Genomic DNA, 21,690 nt, shown 5'->3' with positions numbered 1-21,690 from the left:
CTTCAACCTTCATCTGGTACTGAATACTTTCTGTCTGGGAATATGTTTTACTTCACCATAGAACCTCAGGCAAGCTTTAATATCTGGGGTCATCCCAGTATCTTCTTCAGAAACAGAGCCAGTTTTAATCTAATCCAATTGCTCCTGCTTTCCCAATTTCTTTGCACTCTTCCCAATTCCTTCTTGTCCATTCTTAATGCACTAATTTATAACTTCATCATTGCTCATTTCAAGGCTATAGTAGTATTATTCTACATGGTCTCTCTGATCTCCAAGATCTGACAGTACAGAGCCTGCTTGGGATTCTCTCCCTCTCTGCCCTCTCCCCAACTCATGCGTGCACACTCTTTCTCTCTTTCAAAATACATAACAAAATATTTTAAATAAATAAATAAATAAATAAATAAATAAATAAATAAATAAATAACATCATGGTAAGTTCACAACTTTCTAAATACAGTTAAAATATGAAGTATAAAAATGAGTTAATTTTTTTTCAAACCTACAATAAATAAAGTTTAAAGGATACTGATCTGTCTGTGGTCTTCGAAAATTCTCTGGAAGATTGGCTTCATAGAGTAGTCTTGCTTTAGTATTTCCCATATCTTGCATGCACTAAAATAAAAAGAAAAATCAAGTATTTTCATTACTCATATAAAAAAAGTAATTCCCATATACACATACATATACATACCTACACACATATATACAAACAAATACCAGGTAACATTTATTATTTGCAAGATATATTTTCTAAGGAAAATAATTTAAATCACAACTATGAAGTTACTAAAGTTCAAAGTATATGTTTAATTCCTCACATTTACTCAACTTATGTGGACCCATAGTTTTCTAATGTCTTTTTCTGTGAAAATAATACCATCTTCCTAAAAGTAATTTCCTGGTAGTTCATGGGCAGTTTTATTATTGTTTTAAATACACCACTTGAACAACACTGCCATTTCCAACAGTAACAGCTCAAGACCAAATTTTCTTTGTTTTTAAGTTTCCAAATACTCCTGGGTTTTCATGATTTACAATCAGAATCACAATGGAGAGCAGATAAAAAAGAAATAGTGCTAACCTAAAACTCTAAAGAGGATTTATTCCCTTGGGGTTAACCTCTTTAAGATTCTGCTGAAAGCTATGGATCCCCTCCCTACAAAAAACCTGCACGTGATGGCCCAAAGTCTCCCCTAAAATCTACAAGCTCCCAAAATAAGAACTACTCAGGAGGTATAAAATAATCTGACAATCACTTCAACCAGTTTAACTAAGTTTCAGTATCTTCTGTGAGTAAGGATTAGCCAAACAATACTTCCTGGGCATTCTATTACATTAGAAACTAAACATTTACAAACAAAATATTATTCTATTACTATTTTACATCATTTACATAGAGCTTGGGTTCCTTAAAATGTTTTAATTGGTAGAAAGATCAGTTTGTATAATCCCTTCTTTTTCCTTCTGATCTTCTAGACACACTCCACATCTCCAAGAAGACAGCCGAGGTCTAACAGATTTCCAGACATCGACCTTGAGTTGTAGCCCTCAAGTGGACACAGAACCATCTTCCTTCAAATAAAAAAATACAGCGACTTTTTTATCCCAACTGAGTTGTAAGGTATGCAAAATACTAATATACACTCATTTCTGGATACCTATCCCACCCACCTCAACATACTCTCTCAGAGTAAACAAGATAATAAGAGAGATCATAAGAAAGTGAAGTAATTAATAGGGGGCTGGGAAATATAATGGATAGAAAAACTGAAAAAGAAATGAGGTTTTTCTATATAGCTAAGACAAAATAAAACCAAAGGTATATAAGGTAAGGGGGAAAACTGTGTAAAGTGAACTGACAGTACAAGGTCAGAGGCTCTATTACATCATGACATATACTAGCATGAATATGAGGAGAGCTAACATGTAAATTCTGTGTGGGGAGAAAAGCTTAGAAACTTTTCGTATAGCTCTCTCTTCTTGAAAGAAGAAATGTTTGTCCTCTCAAGTATTCAAATGATGTTTCATCTTTGTGTCATGGTGGGAATTTATTAAGTAAAGGTGATCCAAGTTATGTAATCATAAAAGCATTAAACATTTAGGAGGAACTAAAGCAAGAAAAATTGTCTCATACTTTTCACAATATCTGCAATAAAGCAAAAATAACTCACAGAAACTATGAAAGTAAGAAAATTTAAAAGTTTCCATCAAGCAAACAAGAATACATGGAAATTCTAACAAAAAATTTAGTAAGATTAAAAACAGTATCTACTATATACGTTGTATCTCAGTGATCCTAAGTTACATTTTTCTTCATATTTCAACATTAATGAAATGAAATACATCTTAAAACTGATGGTGTCTTGTAAATTATAGTTTTTTTCTTATTAGTCCATAAAATAGAGATGCTTTTTATAGAAATATCTTACTTTCAATGAATATGATTGTACACATTTTATATAAAATATTCTCTTTATTTAATGTAGGTTATTAAAATTTTGACAAAATAAAAAGTAATTAGGAACAAGGCATATATGTATATTACACCAAATTATTTAATGTTGTTTTAGGGATGCAGGTGAGAAAAAACAAGGTATAAAAATCTGAAAGGGACAAGTAATGTGAAATAATGAGCCATTTCTATAGAAGACCACTGCCAAAAGTGTGAAAGGGTACAGGTGCATGCGGTGTATATGTTAGTTGGGATTAGAAGAAACAAGGATTCAATGACATTACAGATGTAGAAAGATCATTTTGTAAGAAGATATTAGTGGCTCAGATAGTTTCTAGGTTTCTAAAAAGTAGAACAGAGTAGTGAGAAAGGAAGGTCAGCAACAAAAGGATCAGTGAAAATGAAAAGGTTAATAAGCAATTTGGAGATGGTTAAAGCAAGGGGAAAAAACAACAGGAGCTGGCATTGGGGGAGTTGATAGGAATATGGTACAAACTAGCTGTCTTCAGTTTCAAAACACTACATTTAAGGGCCATATACAGTACTTATGAAAATTTATTCTATTGGTCCTAAAGAGCAAACTGTGTCTAGTAATCAGAAGAAAATAATGAAAATAGCCTAACAACTACAATAACAAGCTTTAGCCTCAATACTTTATTTTTATACATAAATTATATATTATTATAAATTGCATATATATTATAGAAATTGTATATATATACGCCATTTTAAATTTCAAAAAACCCTGATTTAGACATTATTACCCTACTTTGGCAGGAAAGGAAACAGAAGTGGCAAGATGTTAAGTAACAGACCCAAGATTATTAGTCGCCACGAGTATTCAACTCCTGATAGAAACATCAGCCATCAGTAGTAGTTTTGGTATCTCAGGTTATATCCAATGGAACTGGGGACTACATCCTGCAAGACTTACAAACACCAAGCTCTTTGCTTTAGAGCTCAGTTTTCATTTTACAGATAAAGAAACTGAGGCACAAAGAGGCTATATGATTTCTCTACTGAGTAATACAATGAATCAGTTACAAGGCTGAAAATCCTTGCCACCAGGCACCAGCTAATCGAAATAAGTGTCCAGGAAATTTCACCCAAGATAGAAAAATACTTTAGGTATTGCCTCCATTATTAAAACATCATTCCTGTTATTAAAATATTACTGCTTTTCTTTTGGGTTCTCTCAACCAAAAAGCTTTAGCAAAATGTACTGGTAGAAAGCAAAATTTTAGTTGCTTATTCTTTGGCAATTTATGATTCAGTATCCCAGAGCTGAAATGAGTGGACTGGTTGCAAAAAAGGGGAAAGGAGGGATGATAAAGGGCATACACTTCTTTAAAAAAATAATAATAATAATGATAAGATTTTATTATTTAACTACAATGAGAATTAAGTTATGGTTAATGAACTAGCTACCTTAACTTCTATCATGAAGTTTCCAATCAAGCGAGATCTAATACTATACACCATCCTGAAAAACTTAAACTTCCAAACCTTACTTTCACTTCTCCAAAAGGAGGAATACTTGTAAGGATGCCAAATAGACCATTAAAATTTTTTAAATTTACCAAATTTGAAAATTCTTTGGCTTTACAGAAAGCATGTAATTCTGTCATTCCTTCTCTCTCTCTCGCACGAAGAGGACTCTTAATTATTTAAATCAAATTTTCTACAAGTTTGGTTAAAAAAAGTTTTTTGAGAGAGAGAGAGGGAGCAAGTGAGCGAGGGGCAGAGAGAGGGAGAGAGAAAGAGGGAGGGAGGAAGGGAGGGAAAGAGAGAGGGATCGAGAGGGAGAGAAGGAGAGGGAGAGAAGGAGGGGGGGAGAAGGGAGAGAGAGAGAGAGGAAAGGGGGGAGAGAGAGAGAGAGAGGGGAAAGGGAGGACAGAGACAGAAACAGAGACAGAGAGAAGTGAGGCTCACCCGGGGCTCACGTTTTATCCAAAGCAGGGCTCAAGCTCACCAGAAGCAGGGCTCTGCTCACCTGATGTGGGACTCGAACCCATGAACTGTGAGATCATGACCTGAGCTGATGTCAGATGCTTAACAACTGAGCCACTCAGGTGCCTTAAAAATATTTTTAAGTAGGTATTTACTTAATAAACTATTTTTTGCCTCAAAACTGATTTTTTAAAAAGTCAAATATCCAGGGGGCAGAAAATATACTGAAATTCTTGACAAAGAAATGATTATAAGAATATATTAAATAAAAAGTCAATATGCATTATTACTTTCAAAAATATATATATTGAAGAGTAAGTTAAATGTGTTTTTCACAGTTATGATAAACGCCATTTAGGTAGTATATATTTAAAAATTAACGTTATTTACTATTCACTTGAAATTCAATATGTCCTCATTTTATACACCGTATGTTTCTAGAAAGATGAATTTTATATTGTACTTTTTGCTTAAATAATCTTCATTCAAAATCACTACCATTATCATTGCAAAGGAAGGTTTCACCTGAAAATAGTATAATAAATCCCACTTAAGAATCTCAGGGGCTCCTGCGGGATAGAAGGAACATACTTAAAGATCATAAAAGCCATTTATGAAAAGCCCACAGCTAACATCATCCTCAGTGGGGAAAAACTGAGAGCTTTTTCCCTGAGATCAGGAACACGACAGGGATGCCCACTCTCACCGCTGTTGTTTAATATAGTGCTGGAAGTTCTAGCATCAGCAATCAGACAACAAAAGGAAATCAAAGGCATCCAAATTGGCAAAGATGAAGTCAAGCTTTCGCTTTTTGCAGATGACATGATATTATACATGGAAAATCCGATAGACTCCACCAAAAGTCTGCTAGAACTGATACATGAATTCAGCAAAGTTGCAGGATACAAAATCAATGTACAGAAATCAGTTGCATTCTTATACACTAACAATGAAGCAACAGAAAGACAAATAAAGAAACTGATCCCATTCACAATTGCACCAAGAAGCATAAAATACCTAGGAATAAATCTAACCAAAGATGTAAAAGATCTGTATGCTGAAAACTATAGAAAGCTTATGCAGGTAATTGAAGAAGATATAAAGAAATGGAAAGACATTCCCTGCTCATGGATTGGAAGAATAAATATTGTCAAAATGTCAATACTACCCAAAGCTATCTACACATTCAATGCAATCCCAATCAAAAGTGCACCAGCATTCTTCTTGAAACTAGAACAAGCAATCCTAAAATTCATATGGAACCACAAAAGGCCCCGAATAGCCAAAGTAATTTTGAAGAAGAAGACCAAAGCAGGAGGCATCACAATCCCAGACTTTAGCCTCTACTACAAAGCTGTCATCATCAAGACAGCATAGTATTGGCATAAAAACAGACACATAGACCAATGGAATCGAATAGAAACCCCAGAACTAGACCCACAAACGTATGGCCAACTCATTTTTGACAAAGCAGGAAAGAACATCCAATGGAAAAAAGACAGTCTCTTTAACAAATGGTGCTGGGAGAACTGGACAGCAACATGCAGAAGGTTGAAACTAGACCACTTTCTCACACCATTCACAAAAATAAACTCAAAATGGATAAAGGACCTGAATGTGAGACAGGAAACCATCAAAACCTTAGAGGAGAAAGCAGGAAAAGACCTCTCTGACCTCAGCCGTAGCAATCTCTTACTTGGCACATCCCCAAAGGCAAGGGAATTAAAAGCAAAAGTGAATTACTGGGACCTTATGAAGATAAAAAGCTTCTGCACAGCAAAGGAAACAACCAACAAAACTAAAAGGCAACCAACGGAATGGGAAAAGATATTTGCAAATGACACATCGGACAAAGGGCTAGTATCCAAAATCTATAAAGAGCTCATCAAACTCCACACCCGAAAAACAAATAACCCAGTGAAGAAATGGGCAGAAAACATGAATAGACACTTCTCTAAAGAAGACATCCGGATGGCCAACAGGCACATGAAAAGATGTTCAACGTCGCTCCTCATCAGGGAAATACAAATCAAAACCACACTCAGATACCACCTCACGCCAGTCAGAGTGGCCAAAATGAAGAAATCAGGAGACTATAGATGCTGGAGAGGATGTGGAGAGACGGGAACCCTCTTACACTGTTGGTGGGAATGCAAATTGGTGCAGCCGCTCTGGAAAGCAGTGTGGAGGTTCCTCAGAAAATTAAAAATAGACCTACCCTATGACCCAGCAATAGTACTGCTAGGAATTTATCCAAGGGATACAGGAGTACTGATGCGTAGGGGCACTTGTACCCCAATGTTTATAGCAGCACTCTCAACAATAGCCAAATTATGGAAAGAGCCTAAATGTCCATCAACTGATGAATGGATAAAGAAATTGTGGTTTATATACACAATGGAATACTACGTGGCAATGAGAAAAAATGAAATATGGCCTTTTGTAGCAACGTGGATGGAACTGGAGAGTGTGATGCTAAGTGAAATAAGCCATACAGAGAAAGACAGATACCATATGGTTTCACTCTTATGTGGATCCTGAGAAACGTAACAGAAACCCATGGGGGAGGGGAAGGGAAAAAAAAAAAAAAAAGAGGTTAGAGTGGGAGAGAGCCAAAGCATAAGAGACTGTTAAAAACTGAGAACAAACTGAGGGTTGATGGGGGGTGGGAGGGAGGGCAGGGTGGGTGATGGGTATTGAGGAGGGCACCTTTTGGGATGAGCACTGGGTGTTGTATGGAAACCAATTTGACAGTAAATTTCATATATTAAAAAATAAATAAATAAATAAATAAATAAATAAATAAATAAATAAGAATCTCAGGGGCTCCTGGGTGGCTCAGTTGGTTAAGTGTCCAACTCTTGATTTCAGCTCAGGTCATGATCTTAACAGTTCATGAGTTCAAACCCCGCATCGGGCTCCGCACTTACAGTGCAGAGCCTGGTTGCGATTTTCTTTCCCTCTCTGTCCCTCTCCCCCTAAAATAAATAAACTTAAAACTCAAAACCTACTATTAAAAGTATTTTGTCTTTGTCAATCTATAATCTTTATTTTCAGTTTCTCCATATAAGCCAATACAAAGAACACCACCTACCCAAAGATTCACAAGTTATCTGAGATTCAATTTCAAAAATTACTGTTTGAACTGGAATGCTGAAAAACATCTACAGGCTAACATACTTCTTCACAATCTAACATAGATAAAATTTTCTATTTCTGAAACTTTCTAAGTAGAAAACATTTCACCCAATCCTAGTTTTTGCACTAAAAACAATAAAAATCTATATTCCAAAAGAGTTCTAAGTTTTTTAATGTTTTACAGAGACTGAAGTAAACTGAGGTTGTCAATTTAAAGTTTAAATTGGCATTTACTTATGGGATTTGTATAATTTAGTAAACTAAAACATACAAAAAGTAAACTTGTAACACATGGTATCTCTGTTTGCAGTGAGCACTGCATAACTTACAGAGCTGTCAAATCACTATGCTATACCCCTGAAATTAATGTAACATTATATGTCAACTGTACTTTGATAAAAAATAAAAATAACTGAAAAAAGTTAACAAATATAACAAGCAGGAACAGATATAAGGACAATAAGCAGAGTCAAGGAGTAGGCAAACAAATGTACTAGGAAATTTTATTTTTATGTAACACTACTGTAAAAACGTTTTTTTAAAAAAAATCACTATTTCTTACAAATCAGAACCACATTGAGATACCACCTCACACCATCAGAGTGGCTAAAATTAACAACTCAGGAAACAACAAGGATGTGGAGAAACAAGAACCCTCTTGCACTGTTGGTGGGAATGCAAACTGGTGCAGCTGCTCTAGATACAGTGTGGAGGTTCCTCAAAAAATTAAAAATTGAACTACCCTATGACCCAGCAATAGCACCAATAGGAATTTATCCAAAGGATACAGGGGTGCTGATTCATAGGGGCACATGTACCCCAATGTTGATAGCAGCGCTATCAACAACAGCCAAATTATGGAAAGAGCCCAAATGTCCATCAACTGATGAATGAATAAAGAAGATGTGGTGTGTATACACATACGCACACACTTGGCAAGGAGAAAGAATAAACTCTTGCCATTTGCAACAAGGTGGACAGAAATGGAGGGTATTACACTCAGTGACATAAGTTAGAGAAAGAAAGATATCATACGTTTTCATTCATACGTGGAACTTGAGAAACTTAACAGAAGATCATGGGGGAAGGGAAGGAGAAAAAATAGTTTCAAACAGAGGGGGTGACAAACCATAAGAGACTCTTAAATACAGAGAACAAACTGACAGTTGATGAGGAGGAGTGGGGGAGAGGGGAAAACGGGTGATAGACACTGAGGAGGGCACTTGTTGGGATGAGCACTGGGTGTTGCTTGTAAGCGATGAATCATGGGAATCTATCACTGAAACCCAAGAGCACACTGTATACATTGTATCTTAGCCACCTTGACAATAAATTATATTTTTAAAAAATCACTATTTCATGTCAACAGGGGTATCTCCAATGGAAAAAAAAAATTAAGCCCCCCACAAAATCAGTTTTAGTGAAAAAAAGAGCCTTGAAATAAGTGTGAAGGTAAGAAGTAACAGGAACAGACAGAAACAAAATGTGCCTCCACATCTTTATCAATATCAGGAAATAATAGTAAACGGCAAGATAAATGACAGGCCACCTAAAATTCCAAGTTAATGATTCATTCTCCTAAGAATAAAACTTGCTAATTTTTTTCCTTTCTTCAGTCTTCCAAAATATTGGAAAGCAGAGCACTCTGGAATCCAACTAAGTAATACAACTACTTCAGGGTATGACTTCTATCTGTTGTTAGCTCAGCGAAAGCCAAATACAGTCAAGTCCAGGTTCAGTGGCTGTGTTTAAGAACTATAGCTCTTTGGACGTCCCCTCTCTTTGACCTTGTGCATTCTTTCTCTTTTCTCAACCTACCTCCTATCTGTCCCTATGTTTCCTGCACTTTCTCCCTCAGATACTAAGAATTACCAGGTCAAAAGCCATTTATAGTTAAGCTAGAATTCACACTAATGTATTAATACAGGAAGCTCCCTGCATAGTTTTCATAAATGTTTATGTGTGTACTGACTGGCCTTTTGGAGTTTACTGGCTACTTTAAAAAAATGGAATAAGTGGAGAAAAGAACAGCAGCTACAAAACAAAGGACGAAGATTGCTAATTGCTCTATTTCAAATGATAAGGTTACAATGTGTCAACTGGATCTTCTAAAATCCCAATGGCAAAAATGCAAAATATTAAAATAATCAATACAATCTTACAAGTTAGTGTGTAATGGAAAGGTGCTACATGTCTACACCAAATCTAGAGGAAGAAAGGTAAAGCGATATAAATTAAAACTCTTCTGAATTTTCTGAGGGGTGGGGAAGAGTCTCACCTACAAGATTAAAGGTTATTGTGTAAGATATGAAAACAGCTAAAAATGTGTACTACCTAGATGTTTATACAGATGCATAAAATACTTCAGGAAAACTACACAACAAACTAATAAATACGGTTGTTCCTACAGAGGAAAATTGGATGACTGAGGAATAGAAACGAGAGGAAAACTACTTTTACACCCTTTGTACCCTTTGAAGTTTGTGCCATGTCCATATAATTCTCATTCCCCAAAACAATGAATAATTTGAAGGGGGCTACATTAATCCTGCATTGTTTCTAAATAAAATATTATTCAGAGAAGCTTAGCTAGGGTATCCAAGCAGCATGAATGAGAGCATCTACTCCTACTAGGAAAACAAAGTGTTCTAGTGATCAAAGAGGTTATGAACCAAATGAAATTAATACATTTTTAAGAATCCCATGCAAGTATATCCTACGCTCCAAGTATAAATATACTTGTGATTTAGTTATGATTTACTTATGATACCTTTTCTCAGTATCATCTTCTTAAAGAAACAGAACTGTTGCTAAAGATTAAATCATTGAATGTATCTGCTTTGCTTCTTAAAATTTCAACATCTATATAATTTTATGTGAGCAAGGGAATACTACTTGTTCTATATTCTATTCATTAAAGTTTTCAGAACACAAAGACTAAGATTTTCAAACTGCCTTATCTGAATGTATATTTTTTTTAATGTTAATAAAAAAAAGAGGAAATGAGTATTTGTAGTCCCTGGATAAATTCTTCATGTCAGTGACTCACCTCTACTACCACTTGAAATTTTCCAGAATAGTTCTCTATCTTCCTCTCAAAAGCCACCAGGATTTCTTGCATAGGAGCAAGCTTTTCAGGACTGGTTTCAAGATCTTTTGGATTCCAGCTGCTGGAAAAGAAGGGCCACCATTTTTGGTCTCAGGAACTCTTTGTAAATATTTAATACAGAGTCCATTCCTCCAGGTTTCATAAAATTGTGTTTTAGGGGAATTGTTCTCTTTCTGTTTTAATTGTTGTTTCTAGGTACAAAGTAAGTAAACCACACATATTTAAAAATTAAAAATTTTAAATGATGATGTGGAATTAGAGGTACCAATTTTCATTTTCTAGTTCTTACAAATTCAGAGAATGTATTTTTTAAAGCAATAAAATTAAACACCATTATAACAAAGTTGGAAAAGCTTCACATCACAGTCTTTAGTAATCTGTACTTACTATGAAATCCATACCATTTGAAGTCTGGGAATAAACCACTACTTTCATCCTAGGTACTTAAGGCCCAGCTCAAGAATCATCCTGGACTCTCCCCTCTTCTGTCAGAAGCCTTAGTGACTCTAACTCTTTTTTATTTGTTACAGCCTTCCCCTCCCTCCCCCATTACCACCAATTTAGTTCAAGATCTAGTCACCCACTGCCTTGGCCATTGCAGGAACAAGTCCATCAGATATAGGTTCTTAAATGGAACATACCATTAAACATCACTCTTCAATTTATATTTTAAGAATTCCCTGATGTATCCCTATCCCCTCCCCCTATCAGTGATAGGATCAATACCAAACCAACTAACTCCCCACTGAAACTTTTGCCTTCATCTCCTATGACATATATAACAGCACCCAATACTCTGGTCAAAGGAAACTACTTCACTTTCTCAAATACAACATGCTTTCTGCATCTTTCTGCCCAGGAGACCCTGTGTACTCTGTAATATGCTTCCAGAAATTCATAAACAAATAAAGGTCACTATAAAAATAGTAATGAGACATCTTTAAAATATGTTTAGAACTTAGCATAGCACTGGATACTGATGATTTTTTTTTTTTTTTTTTAGCGTTTATTTATTTTTCAGACAGAGAGAGACAAAGCATGAACGGGGGAGGGTCAGAGAGAGGGAGACACAGAATCCGAAACAGGCTCCAGGCTCCGAGCTGTCAGCACAGAGCCTGACGCGGGGCTCAAACTCACGGACCACGAGATCATGACCTGGGCCAAAGTCGGCCGCTTAACCGACTGAGCCACCCAGGCGCCCCTGATTTTTTTTTTTAAAGAGAAAGGAGTCACTACTAAGTGATTTTCTAAAGATTACCCACCATTTAGTTAACAAAGCCAAAACTAGAACCCAGGTCTACAGAGTCCCAGCCTGACTATGTCTGCCATCTTCTATCATTATCATAGTCACACAAAGCAAGGAAGAGCAGTGACTACACCTCTAAAATATTATATGCAATGAATAATAACAATGTTTTAAAATGATCTATTCATACAGGTATTCATTCACTGCCACATAACAATTTCCTACCAAATATAGCACTCTATATGGAGATACAAGCCTTTTTCTTCAAATAGTTTAGTATTCCTTTAGTTGTACTCTCTCAGTTCTATCTAGACTAGGCACTGTAAAATGAACAGAGTTGAATTGATGAAGACTTGCACTAAGTAATATCTTAGTAATATCTAATATCTAAGTAACATCTTGTTCACTGCTTCGACCCAAAGAACTACAGACAGTTACTAGGAAGATAATTCTAAAAACTACTACTGACTTTTTAACCTTAAAACCTCAAAATCAATTTAAAAATCAAGAGGAAAATACAGGGCATAATCTTGCACAAATTCAGAATACATGTGACTTTTTCTCAAATGTATTGTTTAAAAATGCAAACCTCTTATTAAACTTCACAGATTAAATTTTGTTGCAGACAGTATCACATTTCTTTCTTCATCTCACTTTGCACATACAGGCAACACATAAACCGAACACTGTAAGCTGCCCCCTTGCTCGGCTCTTCTTTGAGGACACATTTCATGATCCTGGTAGGGAATCAATACAAGTTGAATCTCAATCAACTTTAAAAGAATGCACATGGGACTTGAGGGAAGATGGCGGCGTAGGAGGACGCTGGGCTCACCGCGCGTCCTGCTGATCACTTAGATTCCACCTACACCTGCCTAAAGAACCCAGAAAACCGCCAGAGGATTAACAGAACGGAGTCTCCAGGGCCAAGCGCAGACGAGAGGCCCACGGAAGAGGGTAGGAAGGGCGGCGAGGCGGTGCGCGCTCCACGGACTGGCGGGAGGGAGCCGGGGCGGAGGGGCGGCTCGCGGCCAAGCAGAGCCCCCGAGTCTGGCAGGCAAAAGCGGAGGGGCCGGACGGACTGTGTTCCGACAGCAGGCGCGACTTACAGTCTGGGAGGTCGTAAGTTAACAGCTCTGCTCAGAAAGCGGGAAGGCTGGAGGACAAAGGGAGGGAGAGCTGCTGAGCCCCCGGATGGCAGAACTCAGCTTGGCGGGGAACAAAGGCGCTCGCCAGCGCCATCTCCCCCGCCCACCCCCCAGCCAAAATCCCAAAGAGAACCAGTTCCTGCCAGGGAACTTGCTCGCTCCGCGCAAACACCCAACTCTGTGCTTCTGCGGAGCCAAACCTCCGGCAGCAGATCTGACTCCCTCCCGCTGCCACAGGGCTCCTCCTGAAGTGGATCACCTAAGGAGAAGCGAGCTAAGCCTGCCCCTCCTGCCCCTGTGCACCTTGCCTACCCACCCCAGCTAATACGCCAGATCCCCAGCACCACAAGCCTGGCAGTGTGCAAGTGGCCCAGACGGGCCACGCCACCCCACAGTGAATCCCGCCCCTAGGAGAGGGGAAGAGAAGGCACACACCAGTCTGACTGTGGCCCCAGCGGTGGGCTGGGGGCAGACATCAGGTCGGACTGCGGCCCCGCCCACCAACTCCAGTTATACACCACAGCACGGGGGAAGTGCCCTGCGGGTCCTCACCGCTCCAGGGACTATCCAAAATGACCAAACGGAAGAATTCCCCTCAGAAGAATCTCCAGGAAATAACAACAGCTAATGAACTGATCAAAAAGGATTTAAATAATACAACAGAAAGTGAATTTAGAATAATAGTCATAAAATTAATCGCTGGGCTTGAAAACAGTATACAGGACAGCAGAGAATCTCTTGCTACAGAGATCAAGGGACTAAGGAACAGTCACGAGGAGCTGAAAAACGCTTTAAACGAAATGCAAAACAAAATGGAAACCACCACGGCTCGGATTGAAGAGGCAGAGGAGAGAATAGGTGAACTAGAAGATAAAGTTATGGAGAAAGAGGAAGCTGAAAGAAAGAGAGATAAAAAAATCCAGGAGTATGAGGGGAAAATTAGAGAACTAAGTGATACACTAAAAAGAAATAATATACACATAATTGGTATCCCAGAGGAGGAAGAGAGAGGGAAAGGTGCTGAAGGGGTACTTGAAGAAATTATAGCTGAGAACTTCCCTGAACTGGGGAACGAAAAAGGCATTGAAATCCAAGAGGCACAGAGAACTCCCTTCAGACGTAACTTGAATCGATCTTCTGCACAACATATCATAGTGAAACTGGCAAAATACAAGGATAAAGAGAAAATTCTGAAAGCAGCAAGGGATAAACGTGCCCTCACATATAAAGGGAGACCTATAAGACTCGTGACTGATCTCTCCTTTGAAACTTGGCAGGCCAGAAAGGCTTGGCACGATATCTTCAGTGTGCTAAACAGAAAAAATATGCAGCCGAGAATCCTTTATCCAGCAAGTCTGTCATTTAGAATAGAAGGAGAGATAAAGGTCTTCCCAAACAAACAAAAACTGAAGGAATTTGTCACCACGAAACCAGCCCTACAAGAGATCCTAAGGGGGATCCTGTGAGACAAAGTACCAGAGACATCACTACAAGCATAAAACATACAGACATCACAATGACTCTAAACCCGTATCTTTCTATAATAACACTGAATGTAAATGGATTAAATGCGCCAACCAAAAGACATAGGGTATCAGAATGGATAAAAAAAACAAGACCCATCTATTTGCTGTCTACAAGAGACTCATTTTAGATCTAAGGACACCTTTAGATTGAGAGTGAGGGGATGGAGAACTATTTATCATGCTACTGGAAGCCAAAAGAAAGCTGGAGTAGCCATACTTATGTCAGACAAACTAGACTTTAAATTAAAGGCTGTAACAAGAGATGAAGAAGGGCATTATATAATAATTACAGGGTCTATCCATCAGGAAGAGCTAACAATTATAAATGTCTATGCGCCAAATACCGGAGCCCCCAGATATATAAAACAATTACTCATAAACAAAAGCAACCTTATTGATAAGAATGTGGTCATTGCAGGGGACTTTAAAAGAATGCACATGAGGCCATGGGTCAAAACGTGGAGAGATTAAATAATGTTCTAATACATAGCAGGTCAGATGTAGTGAAATCATGGAGCTCTTCAAATTAGCGTTATTAACCTGGAATTTTATTCTATAAAATACTGCTTGTCATAGGAATTCTGTAATTCTCACAGTTTTAAAGCTCCCAGAAGCTTCTCACCAAAAACAAACAACAAAAAAAGAATAACTAGACAGAAAAACCAAAAACCCATGGAAAATATTTACAACAAAACCTGGTGATAGAGTATCACCACAAATCCGATAACACTATCTGGTAGAGACAAGGCACTAACAACCACTGCCCTGCAAGATGTCTGCCACTAATGGGGAGCTGAGTAGATCTGGAAACAGAACACTAAAACAGTGAAGACATACAAACTGGAAATTACAGTGAACCAGTCTGAAGAATGCACATGAAACTGAAAAGGAGTTTTACCCAATCCAATAGCAAATATGTGCAAAAGGTCTACAATAAGCTTGAAATGGGGGAAAACAATCTAGCCCCTATGAATTCTCATGACATAACCACCAAATTTCCCTTCTAGAAGAGAGCCCCACCCTGAGGAGAAAGTCCTGGGAAAGGATTCAAAATTGAAATGGACTAAAAAAATGGAAATAAAAGAAGAAAAGCTTGAGATAAAAGTGGGAAAAGGGAACAGAGCAAAAAAAATCTCAGAAAACAAGTAGCCTTATTTTTAAACATTACACAAAAACCAATGAAGAGAGGTCTGTGCAGTTAGAAAAGCTATCTTGAATCTCAATTCCTTTTAAAAGTGGAGCGCCTGAGTGGCTCAGTCGGTTAAGCGTCCGACTTCAGCTCAGGTCATGATCTCACAGTCCGTGAGTTCAAGCCCCACATCAGGCTCTGTGCTGACAGCTCAGAGCTTGGAGCCTGTTTCAGATTCTGTGTCTCCCTCTCTCTCTGCCCCTCCCCTGCTCATGCTCTGTCTCTGTCTCAAAAATAAAAACATTAAAAAAAAAAAAATTCAATTCCTTTTAGAAGTAAAGAAAACCAATACTACATAAAAATGATCAACAGAAAAGAATCAAGGTCAAATCTCATACAGTTATCAGAAGAAAAAGAGAATAAGAAGCAGAATAACATCTCTACAACGAATCCACACTAGAACAAATACTCAGAAAACAGATCAACACTGTACACCTACTAATTCAAAACAAGCCAAAAAACATATGCAAGATATCAAAGAACATGTAAAATGAGTTAAAAGACATGTGAAGTTATGAAAGAACAACTAAATCAGAAATTCAAAATATCAGAATTAAAATAAAAACAGGAATTAGAAATAAAAGGAAAATATTTCAGAAATGAATATGAAATAAATGGAACATGAGAACAAATCAACACAACAAATAATGGCCGATAAAAACTAGAGAGGAAAAAGAAAAAAAAGTTTAATAAAAAAAAAAGTAATGAGAAGAATCCAAGAGAAAGTGATGAATACTGGAGTTAAGCAATCAAGATCTGACACACATGTTAACTTTTTTTTTTAAACATTTTATTTATTTTTTGAGAGAGAGAGAGAGACAGACAGACAGACAGACAGACCACGAGTGGGGGGAGGGGCAGAGAGAAAGAGAGACAGAATCTGAAGCAGGCTCCAGGCTCTGAGCTGTCAGCACAGAACCTGGAGATCATGACTGGAGCCAAAGTCATGGCTAGGTGGACGCTCAACCGAGTGAGCCACCTAAGCACCCTGATCCAACATACATGTAAGAGAGTCATTAAAGAAAAATACTCAAACAAGGAGACAGAGCACTGAAAAACTAATTTTAAAAACTCACTGAAAGGGGCACCTGGGTGGCTCAGTGGGTTAAGTGTCCAACTTTGGTTCAGGTCATGATCTCATGGTTTGTGAGTTTGAGCCCCTCTTCTGGCTCTGTGCTGACAGCTCAGAGCCTGGAGCCTGCTTCGGATTCTGTGTCTCATTCTCTCTCTGCCCCTCCCCCACTTGTGTTCTGTCTCTCAAAAGTAAATAAATGTTAAAAAAAAAATTTTTTTAAGTCATTGAAATAAAAAAAAAAAGGTGAAACTACATACTGGAAGAGCATACCCCAGGGCATTTCTTGTCTAAAGGAAACCTATTTATATTTAACAATATACATCAGTTAAACATAGAAGCACAAAAGAAGACATACCACGCAAACATTAAGCACAGGAAGGCTGCAGTGGCTACACACCAATGCATAACAACTATCTTACATGTATACCACCGCTGTGCAACAAAAAGATAATCTGAGCAAGTCTTATCCTTTTAAATTTTCATTTAGTCTCATTAACAAAAATAAAAACAGGTAAAATTAATCATAATATTATATTTTATGTAATGCATCTTTCTCCTCTGCAGAATTCCCATGGAAAACATAGTAACTTATCTCACCTTCCTTTAATGACTTAAAAATGGTGTTATAAATTAAAACACACCTGCACAACTGCACAACTCAAGTTGAATTTGCTGCCTATCAATATTCAACTGCCTATCAATATTCTAGCTCCAGTTTTCTTTTTTAAAGATGGCAGAGATGCCTCACAGGAATGCTGTACTTCTATCAACTGCAATCTTATTACACAAACATGCTTTTAAAGTATAAAACATATCATAACATTAAATGAAATATACTGTGTCAGAGGGTCAAAAAGGAGAAAACTTCTTCAATCTATTTGGCCACTTTCATCCCCTACTTTTTATAATCCTTTACATCCCAATTTTACTACTGACCATGAGCACAATATGACCAATATAACAAGTGCCTATAATTTTATGTGTGCCTTGGTAGCTCAGTTGGTTAAGCATCCGTCTCTTGATTTCAGCTCGGGTTATGATCTCAAGGTTCAGCTGGTGAAATCAAGCCTCAAGTTGGACTTGTGTTGTCAGAGTGTTATGGAACCTAGTCTGGATCACCCCGCGGAAGAACCAAGGCACTCGTTGATCTTGGAAGGCAGGAGGTTTATTTCACAGCAGACGGCTGAGAGGAGATCACTCTCCAGAGGTCTAACCCCAGAGCATAAGCATGGCGGGCAATTAATTTATAGTCTGTTACTTCCCACATTAGTGGCACATTTTGGTGCCCGAGGCAAGCAGGGGCAGGAAAAGAACCAAGAAGGAGAGTCTTTGGGTGGGGACTGGAATTCCCCCATCAGTCCTGTCGGCCATCTTATAATTTTTCCATATCAAGTGCAGAGCCTGCTTGGGATTCTCTCTCTCCTTCTCCTTCTGCCCCTCCCCTGCTCATTATGTCTCTCAAAACAAATAAATTTAAAAAACAAAACAAAGGAAGTACCTGTAATTTTAATTACTTTTTTAGCTACAGAGAAATATTTAAATACCTACCAATTCTCTTTCACCTATTCTCACTGTATTTAGACTGATTAGGAATTCAACCTGAGGCCACAGAACACAATAAAGCTTACTGATGAGTATTACGGAAAATCTGTAATTTTAACTTACTAAGGACAATTTTTTTCTAAGAAAGATCAAAAGTTTAAATTAACACAAGTGCGCCTGGGTGGCTCAGTCGGTTGAGCATCCGACTTCGCCTCAGGTCATGATCTCCCAGTTTGTGAGTTTGAGCCCTGCGTGGGGCTCTGTGCTGACAGCTCGGAGCCTGGAGCCTGCTTCAGATTCTGTGTCTCCTTCTCTCTCTGCCCCTCCCCAACTTGTGCTCTGTCTCCCTCTATCAAAAATAAATAAAATATGACATGATATTATACATGGAAAATCCGACAGACTCCACCAAAAGTCTGCTAGAACTGATACATGAATTCAGCAAAGTTGCAGGATACAAAATCAATGTACAGAAAGCAGTTGCATTCTTATACACTAACAATGAAGCAACAGAAAGACAAATAAAGAAAACTGATCCCATTCACAATTGCACCAAGAAGCATAAAATACCTAGGAATAAACCTAACCAAAGATGTAAAAGATCTGTATGATGAAAACTATAGAAAGCTTATGAAGGAAAGTGAAGAAGATATAAAGAAATGGAAAAACATTCTGTGCTCATAGGTTGGAAGAATAAATATTGTTAAAATGTCAATACTACTCAAAGCTATCTACACATTCAATGCAATCCCAATCAAATTGCACCAGCATTCTCATCGAAGCTAGATCAAGCAATCCTAAAATTCTTATGGAACCACAAAAGGCCCCGAATAGCCAAGTAATTTTGAAGAAGACCAAAGCAGGAGGCATCACAATCCCAGATTTTAGCCTCTACTACAAAGCTGTAATCATCAAGATAGCATGGTATTGGCACAAAAACAGACACATAGACCAATGGAATAGAATAGAAACTCCAGAACTAGACCCACAAAAGTATGGCCAACTAATCTTTGACAAAGCAGGAAAGAGTATCCAATGGAAAAAAGACAGTCTCTTTAACAAATGCTGCTGGGAGAACTGGACAGCAACATGCAGAAGAATGAAACTAGACCACTTTCTTACACCATTCACAAAAACAAACTCAAAATGGATAAAGGACCTGAATGTGAGACAGGAAACCATCAAAACCCTAGAGGAGAAAGCAGGAAAAAACTTCTCTGACCTCAGCCACAGCAATTTCTTACTTGACACATCTCCAAAGGCAAGGGAATTAAAAGCAAACATGAACTATTGGGACCTCATGAAGATAAAAACCTTCTGCACAGCAAAGGAAACAACCAACAAAACTAAAGGGCGACCGACGGAATGGGAAAAGATATTTGCAAATGACATATCAGACAAAGGGCTAGTATCCAAAATCTATAAAGAGCTCACCAAACTCCACACCCAAAAAACAAGTAATCCAGTGAAAAAATGGGCAGAAAACATGAATAGACACTTCTCTAAAGAAGACAATCCAGATGGCCAACAGGCACATGAAAAGATGCTCAATGTCGTTCCTCATCAGGGAAATACAAATCAAAACCACACTCAGATATCACCTCACGCCAGTCAGAGTGGCCAAAATGAACAAATCAGGAGACTATAGATGTTGGAGAGGATGTGGAGAAACAGGAACCCTCTTGCACTGTTGGTGGGAATGCAAACTGGTGCAGCCGCTCTGGAAAACAGTGTGGAGGTTCCTCAAAAAATTAAAAGTAGGGGCGCCTGGGTGGCGCAGTCGGTTAAGCGTCCGACTTCAGCCAGGTCACGATCTCGCGGTCCGTGAGTTCGAGCCCCGCGTCAGGCTCTGGGCTGATGGCTCGGAGCCTGGAGCCTGTTTCTGATTCTGTGTCTCCCTCTCTCTCTGCCCCTCCCCCGTTCATGCTCTGTCTCTCTCTGTCCCAAAAATAAATAAAAAATGTTAAAAAAAAAAAAAAAAAATTAAAAGTAGACCTATCCTATGACACAGCAATAGCACTGCTAGGAATTTACCCAAGGGATACGGGGTACTGATGCGTAGGGGCACTTGTACCCCAATGTTTATAGCAGCACTCTCAACAATAGCCAAATTGTGGAAAAAGCCTATATGTCCATCAACTGATGAATGGATAAAGAAATTGTGGTTTATATACACAATGGAATACTACGTGGCAATGAGAAAGAATGAAACATGGCCCTTTGTAGCAACGTGGATGGCACTGGAGAGTGTTATGCTAAGTGAAATAAGCCATACAGAGAAAGACAGATACCATATGTTTTCACTCTTATGTGGATCCTTAGAAACTTAACAGAAACCCATGGGGGAGGGGAAGGGAAAAAAAAAATGAGGTTAGAGTGGGAGAGAGCCAAAGCATAAGAGACTCTTAAAAAAACTGAGAACAAACTGAGGGTTGACCGGGAGGTGGGGATGGGGGGGTGCGAGGGAGGGAAGGGTAGGTGATGGACATTGAAGAGGGCATCTTTTGGGATGAGCACTGGGTGTTGTATGGAAACCAATCTGACAATAAATTTCATATATTAAAAAAAAATTGTGGTTTATATACACAATGGAATACTATGTGGCAATGAGAAAGAATGAAATATGGCCCTTTTTAGCAACGTGGATGGAACTGGAGAGTGTTATGGTAAGTGAAATAAGTCATACAGAGAAAGATACCATATGTTTTCACTCTTATGTGGAACCTGAGAAACTTAACAGAAGTCTATGGCGAGGGGAAGAAAAAAAAAAAAAAGAGGTTAGAGAGGGAGACAGCCAAAGTCTAAGAGACTTAAAAACTGAGAACAAACTGAGGGTTGATGGGGGGTGGGAGGTAGGGGAGAGTGAGTGATGGGTAGTGAGGAGGGCACCTTTTGGGATGAGCACTGGGTGTTGTATGGAAACCAATTTGACAATAAATTTCATATTAAAAAAAATAAATGATATTACAATGTAAAAAAAATAAAGATTAAAAATAAAATATTAATTAATTAAGACAAGCAGGTCAATACTATCACACATCTATTACTAAATTAAACTAAAAGCTACCAAGTTACCTGACAGCAGGTATTTCTAAGAATAACAAGGTTAAAATAGAAATCTATATCCATTTAGCTAGTGATTTTTTTTCCTTATGAAAGCATAAAGAACAAAACTGTTTGTTCAAAACACTTCTAGAACTTGTCTTTCTGACTTAATCTGAGAATCATTCCACCTTCTTATGATTTACCCCAGAGTGTAGGAATTTTTATCCTCGAAGGTAGAATTTGACTTTAAGGAAAAAGTTGAATCAC

At 38.0% G+C, this 21,690-nt stretch overlaps 1 protein-coding gene across 5 annotated transcripts in view; it reads right to left on the bottom strand.

The window, feature by feature from the left end:
* The window catches only part of SMAP1 (small ArfGAP 1), a 215,969-nt gene that overhangs the window by 139,081 nt on the left and 55,198 nt on the right, over positions 1-21,690 (bottom strand). For 4 of the 5 annotated variants that reach the window (XM_058734395.1, XM_058734391.1, XM_058734392.1 and 1 more), the window contains one exon: positions 530-615. In XM_058734395.1, the coding sequence (XP_058590378.1) occupies positions 530-615 (86 nt within the window). Of the gene's footprint in view, positions 1-529; positions 616-10,592; positions 10,714-21,690 lie in introns of all 5 variants that reach the window. The other variant, XM_058734393.1, reaches the window with a different exon arrangement.

This window comes from Neofelis nebulosa, chromosome 6 (genome assembly GCF_028018385.1).
Source record: "Neofelis nebulosa isolate mNeoNeb1 chromosome 6, mNeoNeb1.pri, whole genome shotgun sequence".
NCBI classification, from domain to species: domain Eukaryota; kingdom Metazoa; phylum Chordata; class Mammalia; order Carnivora; family Felidae; genus Neofelis; species Neofelis nebulosa.
The sequence above is the reverse complement of the archived record's forward strand: the minus strand, read 5'-3'. Positions and strand labels throughout refer to the sequence as shown.